At 43.0% G+C, this 12,937-nt stretch overlaps 2 protein-coding genes across 9 annotated transcripts in view; one reads left to right on the top strand and one right to left on the bottom strand.

Moving 5' to 3' along the window:
* CHAMP1 (chromosome alignment maintaining phosphoprotein 1) overlaps positions 1 to 4,991 on the top strand; it is a 33,426-nt gene extending 28,435 nt beyond the window's left edge. For 3 of the 4 annotated variants that reach the window (XR_008994581.1, XR_008994584.1, XR_008994580.1), the window contains one exon: positions 4,227 to 4,991. The gene's annotated coding sequence lies outside the window, so the exon portion shown is untranslated. Of the gene's footprint in view, positions 1 to 3,162; positions 3,242 to 4,226 lie in introns of all 4 variants that reach the window. The other variant, XR_008994582.1, reaches the window with a different exon arrangement.
* UPF3A (UPF3A regulator of nonsense mediated mRNA decay) overlaps positions 1 to 12,675 on the bottom strand; it is a 34,070-nt gene extending 21,395 nt beyond the window's left edge. For 2 of the 5 annotated variants that reach the window (XR_008994585.1, XM_057494591.1), the window contains exons 1-7: positions 11,809 to 12,055; positions 10,835 to 10,941; positions 9,269 to 9,375; positions 6,222 to 6,320; positions 5,988 to 6,098; positions 2,526 to 2,581; positions 2,285 to 2,443 (exon numbers count right to left, since the gene is read on the bottom strand). Coding sequence is in view for 4 of the 5 variants with exons in the window: in XM_057494591.1 (XP_057350574.1) it covers positions 2,285 to 2,443; positions 2,526 to 2,581; positions 5,988 to 6,098; positions 6,222 to 6,320; positions 9,269 to 9,375; positions 10,835 to 10,941; positions 11,809 to 12,006 (837 nt within the window). In the remaining variant the exon portion in view is untranslated. The other 3 variants (XM_057494593.1, XM_057494594.1, XM_057494592.1) reach the window with 3 other exon arrangements.
* Positions 12,676 to 12,937: the final 262 nt, after the last annotated feature.

The raw sequence follows: 12,937 nt of genomic DNA, 5'->3' as shown, positions 1-12,937 counted from the left end.
AAGGACAGATGCTGGGGGTTACTCATGTCACTGGGGTCTAACTGCCACCAGGATTCTGTTTTACCAGATTTGCAGGAAACCCTTTCTCTTGCTGTGTTTATGTTTTGATTTTTTTTCTGTATGAAGGATCTACATTTACTTTTACAGACTTAAATTTGTTTTTATTTCTCTGGCTTGTTTTGGATCCTAATTTCATACTCAGAAATGTAAAAGTAAATTGCTACACTCCAAATACTTTGTCTTACTTATAATTATAGTCAAAACTGAAAGCCACAAGTTTTGATGATTCTTCCTGAAAAACTCTCCAAGCAGCTGACAAAGTGCTCTGAGATCACAAAGCATTAGGCACTGGGTTAATGTACCATTCAGAGCTGTATGTGAAAAGGTCAGACAATATGCAAATGCCTACGACCACAGCATTTGCATTAGGTACAGACCTGCTTTGCCTCTGGTCATCATGGAGCTGGATTCATATGATGTGGTGCTAAGGTTTCATGTTTCAGTTATCTTTCAAGGGCTAGTAATGTATGCCACGGAGACTACATGTGTTTGTTACAGAAAATACATTTGCTACAACTTTGTTATGGAGTTATGTGTACACTTAAACCAAACAAACAGAAAACACACTGGGTTTCCTGAGGAACACCCCACCCTTCCTATCATTAGGTCTGTCCTTGCAGATGTAGGACAGACGCTCTTTAATAGTCCTGGCTCGGCTCACCAAGTTCATCAGTGTCATGTCAGATCATGAGATTTTAAAACGACTGATTGATCTGTCCCATTCTCATCAAAGGCAAGTTGAAAAACACTACTTAGAATGACTTTTTGTGGGAAAATGGTCATTAACTCATCTTGTACGTCAGGGATTTATCTCTACGGCCAATGTGCTTGAGCAACGTGACCTGGTCCACACCTTTCATCAACTTAGGATTTTCAGCAACGTCCTTGAAGAGACACATTCCAGGAGACAGTCTTCTGGAGTCACATCACTCGCCAGGGCTGCTCATCAGGTGTTCTGGGTTTTCCTCTTCGTGCTTGTTCCACATGCCCCCAACTTGAGATTGGCAGGGGCGTGTAGCTTGTTCTAAAGAGTGAAATGTGGGCAGAACGGACATGTCGCTCCATGTGGAAGATCTAAGGGCGCAGTCTGCCGTGTACATATTTCCTCCCTCTGCCTTCCAAGGTTGTGGAAACAAATGCTGAGATGGAGCCTCTCTCAGCCTGGGACACTGAAGGGCTACAAGGAGCAGTGAGTGATGGGCACATGATGTGAACGAGAGCAAAAAGTCAGCTATGTGAGACCAGGGGGATCTTGAGACTGTTTGTTACTGCAGCACCACCTTGCCAGTCCTGACACAAATGGTTGTGCTTTCATAGGAATACTGTTAAGAAATTATTCCCTCCATTACTACTAAGCCCAACAAGAACACTTATGGGAGAAATTGTTTTAGACATAAAGGCCTAGAGAAAGCTTTGCTTCTCTTGAAGAACTGGTATGTTTCTCTTCAGGGATAACGAAAACTATGTTTCTGATCACCTTTTCTGTTCTGTTGACAGTATCATAAACAAGTCTAAGGCTAAGTTATGGTGACTGTGACCTCTTCTACATCCTTTCTCTTTCTACTCTTATCTTCCCCTAACTCTTGACCTTTTTCTTCCTTATACAATTTTAATGAATCCCTATGAGCCACCTTAAATCCTCTGTGGAGTGAGGTAGGATGGACATTATACTAAAATCTAAGTTTAATAAGGTCATCTCAGCAGAATAAGAAGGTTTAAGGGCTGACTTCAATTTGGAGCAATAATTTTACAGAGAAAAATTCCCTCTATGGATCAAGCCACCCTCCTAAATGAATGCATCAGTCAGAGCAGAGACTGGGCAAGAGACATGGAACCCACTACCGCTACTGCACAAGAGACGCGAAGGCCCTTCTGTGTTAACCTTCGTGTGGGAAGCCAGCACACACTCAGCCAATGGTTCTCCTATGAGTATTTTTCAGTCAGGAAATCTTTTCTTTGAAGGAAAATATAAGCGGAAGCTCAATTAATGACATTTAAAGGTCAGGCTCCTCCTCCACCCATCCACCTGCCTGGTCCTTCCAAACAGAGCATCCTAGGGAACCCCCAGGCTCATGGCACACAGTTTGAAAACTATTACTGTAGAATAAAGAAAAGGTAGAAAAAAGAGAGACTGGACAAACTGAAAATGTGCTTTAAGCCCTAAAAGGTATGATTCTTATAGCAGAATTATTTTTGGAAAAGAGAAACGTCTTCCCAAGATTACCTTAATCCTTACATCTTTTTCAGCAGCTCTCTTTTCTTGGTCTGCTTCTTTTCTCTTCCATCTTTCCTCTTCTCTTCTTTTTCTTCTTTCTTCTTCCCGTAAGCGTCTCTTTTCCAACTCCCTCCTCCTCCTTTCCTCTCGCTTCTCTTCTCGAATTCTCTAAAGACACGGGAAGGCACGTGTATAAATTATCTGCATGGACATGGCAGAACCAGGAAGGATGTTAAAAGGCCAGACCTACCTGCTTTTCTAATTTTCTATTTTTAATATATTCCAAAAGAGGTGTGGTTCTTCTAGCTAAAACACAAAAATTGTAATGCAGTATTTAACTCTAAATAAGATTTCTTTCCTTTAAGTATTTGTTTCTAATTTAATATTTAAAATGAGTGGAAGAATATTCTCATGTTTAAGTTTATGTGAGCATACACTGCATTTGGGGAGTTCTTGTTCCACCTCTACAAAGTCAAGTGATTTAAGGGTACTGACAATTTTACACATGGTAGGTAGTAATTTCTGTTCCTAAGGGAGTCTTACATATTACAAAGACAGTACACAGCAGAAAAGCAAAATGGGCACAATGCACTGAACTTCCCAAATGTTAGGAGTATCTCCACATTTTTAGGTATTTTAAATCATTACATATTTATATATTTACTTGATTCAACACATACTCTGAGAATTTCTTGCTTTTTCCACTCAATGGCTTTAAGCAATGTGGATTATTGTAGTTTCTTATAATATACTCTATAAACTAAAATAACCAGATATAATATTTTAGAAAATGACTCCCCACAGTACTGTTGATCTAAAAAGCACCAACTACCCAGGAGCGAGTATCTCCACAAACTCTAACTCGACCCTCCACCTGACCTTGACAGGCGCCCACGCATGGCAGGCTTCCAGCGTGGCCTCTCAGAGGGACTGTTGCCTGTGGCGGCTGAGGACACAGCTGGGAAGGTGGGAGAAGCTAAGCATTTCTTCAAGACCTCAGACTAAAGGGGGAAGGGAGAGTCCCTGGATACACTGCAAGACTGATGCGACAGATCAGGAATTAATTGGGAATTTTAAGAAAGCCCATGGCTAGGGGTTCCTAAATTGGAAGTGAGAACTCCTGAATAACTTGACACTGCGTACCAGGTGGCGTCTGCCCCAGGTTCATGGCTGTGGGGAGTAGCTGACAGTACAGATACCCACCTTTCATCACAGGTACAGGCACCAAGAAGAGTCCATGCCCTCCCCAGGGGCTCCTGTGTCACCCATGAACTGGCTCAGAATAAGTACAGCTGATGCCCTTTGTAACAGGCAAGTCACTCCACATTAGGGAGGACTCTTCTCTGCACCAAGGAAGTTCTGGACTTGTCGGCCACAGGCAGGGCCGAGCCCAGGCCTGTCTGCTCTAATGACCTTAACTGGCCATGACACTAACCTGTGACTTTAGAGCCAATTAATATTTCCATTTGACCCTCACTGTTTATAGACTTGATCATAAGAATCCACTGAAGGCCAAAATCTAAGAACAGAAAAAGGCAATTTGCCATGAATTGCCTGATTAAGATTCAAATTTAAATGGGTAGAAATTGGAACAGAAACACAGCTCCTCGGTTGCCTCCTGGGCTAGTGGATTCTAAGTCATATTTATTCATTCAGCAGATGACCACAATTTATCTGCTGTGTGCCAGGACTGGGCCAGGTGCCAAGACTGGGGAAGTTGTGGGATGGTGTGCGTCTGACCACCAAGGGGCTGTCTCACGACTCCCCATAAGGGAAAGATCCTGCCATTTTCCTGTACGGGGGCATCTAAAACACAGTGGGAAAGAAATGGGAGGGGAGAAAGGCGAATTCTGTTTAAAAAATATCTAATTTGCTTCTTCTTTTAGCTCTTCTTAAATTTAACATAATTCTAACCTAACTTCTTGACTTGCCCCCGTTTTTTCTTCCCCAGGTTTCCCCATGTCAGTCATGGTGCCACAATCCACTGATCTGCTCAACTCAAACTCCCAGCGGCCCTGATTCTGTTCCCATATCCAATTCCATTAGCCAGGCCTGCCAGCTCTACCTGCATCCAGCGCATATGCTGACCGCCAGCCTCGTTCAGGCCACCCTCCCTGGACTGCAGCAAAGCCCCCTAACCAGAAGCCCAGCCTTTCTCAGCACCACAACCAATCATTATGGAGCAGCCAGAGCGACAGGAAAATAAATCAGACCATGTCACTCACTCACTCAGTGGCTTCCAGCTGTCCCTGAATAAAACCCAAACCTCTTACACACCAGCTCAAGGTAACGTGCCTGCCCACCTGCCTCGGGGCTCTGCTCCTTGCCTGCCATGTGCCAGACACACTGATGGGCGTCCCACTCCTGACCGAGGCTTCAACTCCCAGTTCCTGCATCTGGAGTTCCTGCTTTCTCCACCTCTGAGCACAGCTGGTCTCAGACGGGACTTTCTTTTTATCCCATTATTCTACTTTATCACATTTGTGGCACTTATCATGAATGGAAATCACAAATGCTCTGACTTGAAACTTGATTATTTCTGCATGTGTTTACCACATCATTCCCAGTGGAAGGGCAGCCTCATGAGGACAGAGGTGTCTGTTCACATTCTGTCCCCATGCCTGGGCTGAGCTGGCACCTAGCAACATGTGCTGAATAAAAATGAGCAAATGCATCCTAAGCACATCTTAATAAAGGTTTACTTTACTGATTAAAATTTTTTGAGCCACATGTTAAATCATCTATTAGAAAATTTAAAACTTCATTATTAGATTAATGATGAATGCTTTTATGTTAATGTTCTTATTAATTTACTCAACAAACACCTACTGAATACCTAAACATGTCCAAGCAATGTACTACATGCTGGGGCTACAAAAACAAACTACAGTTCCATCTGGGGGAGGATGGAAAAGCAGAATGAGAAGAGAGTTTACATAGGAGAAGATGGATAAATAAGAAGAAAAATTATGAACTGTGTGCAGTTGCCCCATCCTGTAAGCATTAGTGGCTGAGCAGGACGCAGCCAGGGAGGGGCGGGCTGGGAGGGGTGAGGGAGGAGCGCTGGGCCTGGCACCAAGAAGAGACGGACAGGAAGGGAGACTACAAGGGTGTCTACACGCCAACAGCAGAGTGCCTGGCAGAAAAAGGTGTTTCATGTCCACTCTCAAGTTTTGGGGACTGCTACTAGGAGTTAACCATTTCTAAAATATATCATTTGCGGGTGTAGGGTGAAGGCCTGATTCAAACCAGATCCTGGGCTCTGGCTGAGTTTATCCACTCATTTGCTTGACTTGCTCAGGGGGCTTGATATTTTTTCGAACAGTGGCAAAACAACCTCATTCTTAAGCAAAGCATCTCATTTCTGTGACTACTTAGAGAGATGACAAACTTCAACTTAGAGATACAACACTCCTTCCCTGACACAGCCAGGCGCAGGGCTCTTCCATGTCTTCTCACTGCTCATTCAGAAGCATCCTAACTTTGAAACAAAATGACTGCAACTGGAAACTCAGCACTCTGCCTGCACAAACCCATACAAGTATTTCCTCATGTTATCACCTTTTCAAAACTGGGACACACTCCACACTCCTACATGCCGAGCCTCTCTCAAGTGTCATGTTTTATAACATAAGAAGGAGATAAATACATAACGCTATAAACGTAAATACATATCTCAAAAGAGTGCAGAGAAGAAATGAGCAGAACAGACCAGTAAGCGCCCTCGTCTTTGCCTCTGTGTCTCCCAGGAGAGTCTCAGGACTGGCGTTAGTTTTCTGTTCCTCGACACAGTAAGTTTCTAAAAACTTCTTATATTCTGGGTCTGTAAATCAAATAAGAAAAAAAAGAGAGTAAGTATGCCCCTCCCACACATGGAGAGGAACCATATTTGATCAGCGTATTTAAGTTGGTACTTCTATAATCCAGCATTTGAAAAAGGACTCACCATCTTCAATGCTTCCAGTTTTGGCATCTTTTTTCTTTAGCTTCTTTCTGGCTATCTTCTGGAATGGAGCAAACTCTACCACTGCAGGATATTCTAGGCCTTTAACAGGAAACAAATTCCAAAACCCATTCTGAAATTCCACTATATTCATTTTGGAAAACAACGATCTAGCTTACTTGAGGAGTGGGCTTAACAATGATAATGTTACTGTTTAAACTCTAATTTAATTAGCCTTTCAAGCAACTGCAACCGTAGCATGTCAAACTTCAGATTTAAACCAAGGACGGGTGATTACATATTTTAAAGAAAGATTCCTCATGCTGTAGTGGTGGTTACATGACTGAATCAAAATTCATCGAACTACCTACTTGAAAATAGTGAATTTTACCATATATAACTTATACCTCAGTAAACCTGATCTCCCCCTACCCAAGAGTTTATCATGGAATACCTTTAAATAGATTTCTTAGTAACATTTATAATTTTTAAATTTTAATTGGGTAATTCAATTATCTATCTGTTCTGTGAGTTCAAGGAAATCACTCTGCTTAGAAGAGACACTTGGCTGAAAGGACTTCAAAAGGTGTACATAATACGCAGGAAAAATTTATTTCAAATAGAAAAGTTTAGAATGGAAGTCATTAGAAATTGATTTTGTTATGTTGGGGAGGAAACACACAGAAATGTTCACTAAGAGAATCTGGTATATGCTAATCAACAAACACACACTTCTACCTTGGTACTAAACCTGGTTGAGTAATCACTTTCACACGTGTCAGGAATGGTCAGGTGACTATGATATTGTAACTCTCATTTATCTGGAAGACATCGTGCTAACCTCAACTATCCTGAATAAAGTCAAGAACCAGGAAAGCATGGCTTCAGACAGGCAGGGACAAGGTCTAATTCACCTTCACAATGCCTGGTACATAGTAGATGCTTATTAAAGAGCAGTTGATACACTTCCTGATTTCAAAACTTACTACAAAGCTATAATAATTACAATGGTACTGGCATAAACACAGCACACAGACCAATGTATAAGAACAGAGGACCCATAAATAAACCCTCACATGTATGTTCAAATTGTTCTCTACAAGGGTGCCAAGACCACTCAAAGGGGAAGGGACAGTTTTCCTTAGCAAACGGTGCTGGGAAAACTGGATATCCACATGCAATAGAATGAAGTTGGATTCCTATACCATATACAAAAATTAACTCAAAATGGATCAAATACCCAAAACTATAAAAATCTTGGAAGAAAATGTGGAAGAAAAGCTTGACATTGGACTTGACAATGATTACTTGGACAAGATGCCAAAAGCACAGGCAACTCAAGTAAAAACAAGTAAACTGGATACATGGACACACCTGAGCACCTAGGGCATGGTCAGGGTGTGAAGGGAACCTACAGAATGGGAGAAGGTCACACAGCTGACAAGGGATTAATATCCATAATATAAAGACAGCTCAACAACAACAAAAATCATTTAAAAATGGCCAAAGAACTTGGATAGTTCTCCAAAGAAGATATACGAGTGCCAAAATGCACATGGGAAGATGCTCATCATCAACGATCATTAAGGGAAATGCAAATCAAAGCCACATGAGATACTGCTGTACTCCCATTAGGATATCTGCTACCCAAAAATACAGAAAATAACAAGTGTTGACAAGGATGTGAAGAAACTGGAACCCTGTGCAGTATATAAAATGTCAACAATACAAAATGGCGCAGTCTCTATGGAAAACAGTATGGTGGTTTCTCAAAAAATTAAAAACTGAATTACTATATGATCTTACCAACACACTGGGTGTATATCCAAGACTCCAAACAGGACCCCTAAGAGGTATTTGCACACCCATGTTCAAAGCAGTGCTATTCACAACAGCAAAGAGCTGTAAGCAATCCCAAGTGTTCTCTGATAGGTGAATGGGTAAACAAAGTGTGGTGTGTACATGCAGTAAGTATTAACAAGGAAGGAAATTCTGACACAGGCTACAACATGGTGAACCCTGAGGACAGTATTCTAAGTGAAATTAGCCAGCCACAAAAAGACACATACTGTGTGTTTCCACTTATATGCAGTACCTAGAGTGGTCAAATTCACAGAGACAGAAAGTAGAAGGTGGTTGCCAGGCAGAAGGAGACACGGGAGATGCTGTTTAATGAGTGCCGGGATCAGCTCTGTAAGATGAGTTGTGGGGATGGTTGCACAATAATGTGAATATACTCAACACCACTGAACTGTACACTTAAACATGACTAAGATGGTAAATTTACGTTATGTGTATCTTACCACAATTCGTAATAAGGAAAAAGTCCACTTGAATGTATTACTACAAAAATTAGCATTCAACACAAATGTCAAACAGTTCAAGCATTAAATTTTCATTTACTCACAGGAAACGTCTCTTGGCCTTAGCCTTCTCACTCTTTCATCTTTTCTAGTTTGTCACCTCTCAGTGAAGGAGACGGGGTGGAGTGGAAAGGAGGACAAAGAAAACATACCAAAAGCCGAGCCCAAAAGCAGAGGGTTATACATTCAGAATAGAGGTAAATATTAAATATCCTGTCTTAGCAGGCAATGCTGTTCAACAGGGTCCAAACTGATGTCATTACATCCCCTCCACCCACAACATCATCCAGAAATGGTATAATTATGAAGAGTATTTACTCTCTGTTTAGGGAGACACAGGTGTAAGTAAAAAATGTATTTTAGAAAATTTCTATCATGATTAAAATAATGTAATTTGGGGACATAAAAATGTCAAGTTCACTTATGCAGAAAACTAATTGACATGAAAAATTTCACTCTGTGATGATAGTACATAAACAGGTTGTCACCATTACACAGCATTGCTGGAATTCTTTGGTATACATATAATTTTAACTTTAAATATAAGCACACTTAAAGTAACAATCAAAATTTATGAACATAATTTTCAATTGGTATCTGAGAACCTCTAGATCAAAACTCACAAACACTTAATTGAAACTTAATGTACTTCAAGATTGTAATAGTTTAAAATGCCAAAGACCCAACCTTTACTGTCAATGAAGACATATCCATCAAAACGATCTCTAAAGGGAAGGATGTCATCGGGATTTCTGAAATTAATGTATGCTCTTGAGTAGAGATGGGGACAAAGACTGAAATAAGAGATAATAGTGAAAATGGTTAGTAAAAAATCTAAGACTTCTTTAATTTTACTTTTTTTTTTTTTTGCTACAGTAGACCATTTCAAATAAAACCTTTATGCCAAATAATCATTTCTCATTTAATTATAACAATCTGGATATTCTTCAGCAAATATGTAAAAATAAACAAAAAACATTTAAGAGAGATCTTTCTAATGACTTGGGAGAGATACTTTAGGTCCGTTTCTCATTCATTGCACAGAGCCAGGGTTAAAACATTGGTCCTCAGAGGTTGAAAACCAAAGGCGAGGCTATTCAAAGGTCATTCCTAATCATGCATCATGTCTGCACTACAACTTCGTCATAATTCATTCATAGAGGAAAATGTTATATTGTATGAGATTCCCTACTGATTTAGAGAATACTTTTAGGTAAAGTATATTAATTGTATCACACGGCACGGGCTTAGAAAAACTAAGCCTTTCTCCCGTCTCATAGCTACCAATTTCCTTCACAGGCAGAAACTTTCAACCCCACTTCAGACAAGAACACTAAGGCTCAGAGAAATCAGTTCCGTGCCGAGGGTACAGTTAGTTAAAGGTGGGACTGAGGGTCCAATCTGAGTCACTCAGAGCCCAGTGCCTGCCCTCCTTTACCTGTACCAGTTTACCTAAATTCTAATTATTAGGAAATCATCTTTGTTTTTTTTACCATATCTATATTTACCTGATGATGATATTATTTTTGAAAGGGCTGACATTTTTTACTCAAATGCATTTATTCAAAGGGAAGGTTTATATGGCTACCGTGAATGACAACTCAAGATAATGAAGATAAAAAGGGTAACAATGATAATGAAGAAAATAATAAAAACATAATGAAAATCACTAAATTCTAACAGAACTGTGGCCCTCTGGAGGTCTAACCTGGCATCTGCTCTTTTTAATAAAAGGAAGCTTTTAAAGTATTACAGGGTTGTCAGAGTCATATTACTCCAAGCTGTAAAAGGAAAGTGAAAAAGATGTAACTTGGCAGGAGCATAGGGGGCTTCTGGGGTCTGGAATATTCTATTTCTTCATCTGGTGTTAGTTACATGGGCATGTTCACTTGGGAAAATTCATCAGGTTATACATCTATTATTTATTCATCTTTGTTATGTATTACTACTACTTATATTTTTATTATAAATACTTCAAGAAGCTACATGCAATAAGGCTCATGAATACTAAGTAATATGTTTTCTGTTTTTCTTTTTTGACTATGGTGGTGCTAGTAGAGGCATATTTCATATCTATTTTAGAGAAATGTAACGATCTGCCGACTTACAAGTAACTTGAAGAAATAAAGGTGTGCGATGACTTCTGGATACATGTGGGAAAGAAAATGGAAATGGAGATGGCTTCTGATAGCTACAATTAATTTCCCATCAATGCCAACGCCTGTTTCTGAATGCTGGTAAACAGCTTCTCACCTGAGATCGGCAGTAAAGAACTCGAAATAATCATGTGCCGGCAGTGGGTGCAGCTGTTCTTCCAGCTGCTCCTTGGTGAGGCTGGGAGGAAGCCGCCGGATGACCACCTGAGGAAAGGACACAGGCTATGTTCTGTCTCCTGTCACTGTATTAAGCACCAATAACCTGAATGCTTGACCATCTGTTTGTACTCGGAGATGATCTAAACCAGGGGTCTGGCGGAAACACACAGGCTAGGGAAGGTCAAGGCTGTGTCCAAAAGCGCTGAATGAAGCAAAACTGAAGGAACAAAACAGCAGCAGACTGACAGACTCCCAGGAAGGGACTACCGGTTACGAAAGGGGAGGGGTGTGGGAGGGAGAAACGGATTGAGGGGTATTATGTTTAGTACACACGGTGTGAGGGGTCACGGGGAAGGCAGTGTAGCTCAGAGAAGGCAAATAGTGAATCTGTGGCATCTTACTACACTGATGGACAGACAGTGACTGCGATAGGGTATGAGTAGGGACTTTATAATATGGATAAATGTAGTAACCATATTGTCTTCATGTGAAACCTTCATGAGAGTGTATGTCAATAATACCTTAAATAAACAAATAAATAAAATAAAAAGTAAAATACATACATTAATTCACAAATTTTTAAGCACTAAATGTCAATGTCTATGTTAAGTCCTGGATGTTCAAAGATGAACAAAATGTACGTCCTGACCTCAAACAGATCCGTCTGTTTGGTCAGATACTTGCCCTTTTAGGAAATATGAAAGGCAGAAAAGGTAATTTTTTAAAAAGGCGCTGAATGACTAAAAAGGGATCCGCGGGTCGAAGCGGCTGTGCCTAACACGTCTGTCCCGTGTGCTCGCCGTGTTACCAGCGGACAACTGCGCAACACACGCGCTGCGTTCTCCTTCGCGCTGCCCGCAGGTTAGGCCACACTGGAAGGCCAGGTCGCCGGGCAGCGCAGCAGAAACGCACCCGAGGCGCCCCTGTTCCCGCGGCGGTAGGCACACCCGGCGCGCCCGCCCTTCCCCGGGCCGGGCCCTCCCGTGCGTCCCAGTCCGCGGTCCTCGGCACTGAGGACAGTCCCTGCTTGGCGCCGCTGGGCCCGCGTCGCAGCCCGACCGAAACTCCCACGGCTGAAGTGGCTTTTCTTCCTCCCAGGTCCAAACACATGGCACCCGAAGGCGCCGCTTCCCGGCGACCCAGCCGCTGTCAGCGGTGCTGAAGCCGCCCCGCCCTGCCCTCACCTTGCAGAGCCCCATCCTTTTCTTCTCGCAAGGTTTGCCAGAGCCACCCCGTCCTCGCGCCCCTCCACTTTGCTGAATACACCGCCCCTTCTTCTCGCGAGGTTTGCTGCCCGGCCTCATCCTCACCCGCCCTCTTCCCTTGCCCCGCCCCCACCTTGCTCAGAAACGTCCTTTTCTCCTCGCGAGGTTTGCCTTCCCCGCCCCCAGAGACGGAGTGCGAGGCAGGAGGCGACTCCCGACGGAACTGGATTTCTACAGCCGACGGCTTCCCCCTCCAGCTCGGGCCCCGCGCAACGACTGCCGCGGGGCCTCCGGCCCTCGCCTTCTCCGAGCGCATTCCGGAGCCGCCGCGGAGTCACCGCCACCTACCACCTAAGCCGAAGCCTCGCGAGAACTGGGCGGCACCGCCCACTGCGGCTGAGCTCACGCGAGGAGCCCCAGCGTCGGCGAAACGGCGACCTCGCGCGCCGCAGTCTGGGCCCGCGATCGGAGGTCCTTCCCTCTCGGGACAGCCGGCCTAGGCTGCACTCCTGAGAACTACAGGCACGTGCTTAGTAAAAGTTATTCCAAGAAAATGTGAAGTTTCATCAGAGAAGGGCAGTTGCATTTTAAGAAAAAACAAGCGATTCGGAGCGCGGCTCCCCACACCGACTAGAACCGGCGCCGAGCCGAGCGCGGAGAGGTTCCTGGGCGGACCGCCGGCGGAAGGCGGCGCCGGCCCTGAGGCTGGGGGCGCGGCGCCCGCAAAACGGCCTCAGGGTTTTTCGAGTGATTTTGCTCGACTTTTTGAGGCTCTCAATAGGACAGCAACCAAGCCAAGCGCATATTTTTGTTATTTTTCCCTTACAAACTATCGG

Source organism: Manis pentadactyla, chromosome 17 (genome assembly GCF_030020395.1).
Source record: "Manis pentadactyla isolate mManPen7 chromosome 17, mManPen7.hap1, whole genome shotgun sequence".
In the NCBI taxonomy this organism is placed as follows: domain Eukaryota; kingdom Metazoa; phylum Chordata; class Mammalia; order Pholidota; family Manidae; genus Manis; species Manis pentadactyla.
This window is presented reverse-complemented; position numbering and strand designations above follow the sequence as displayed.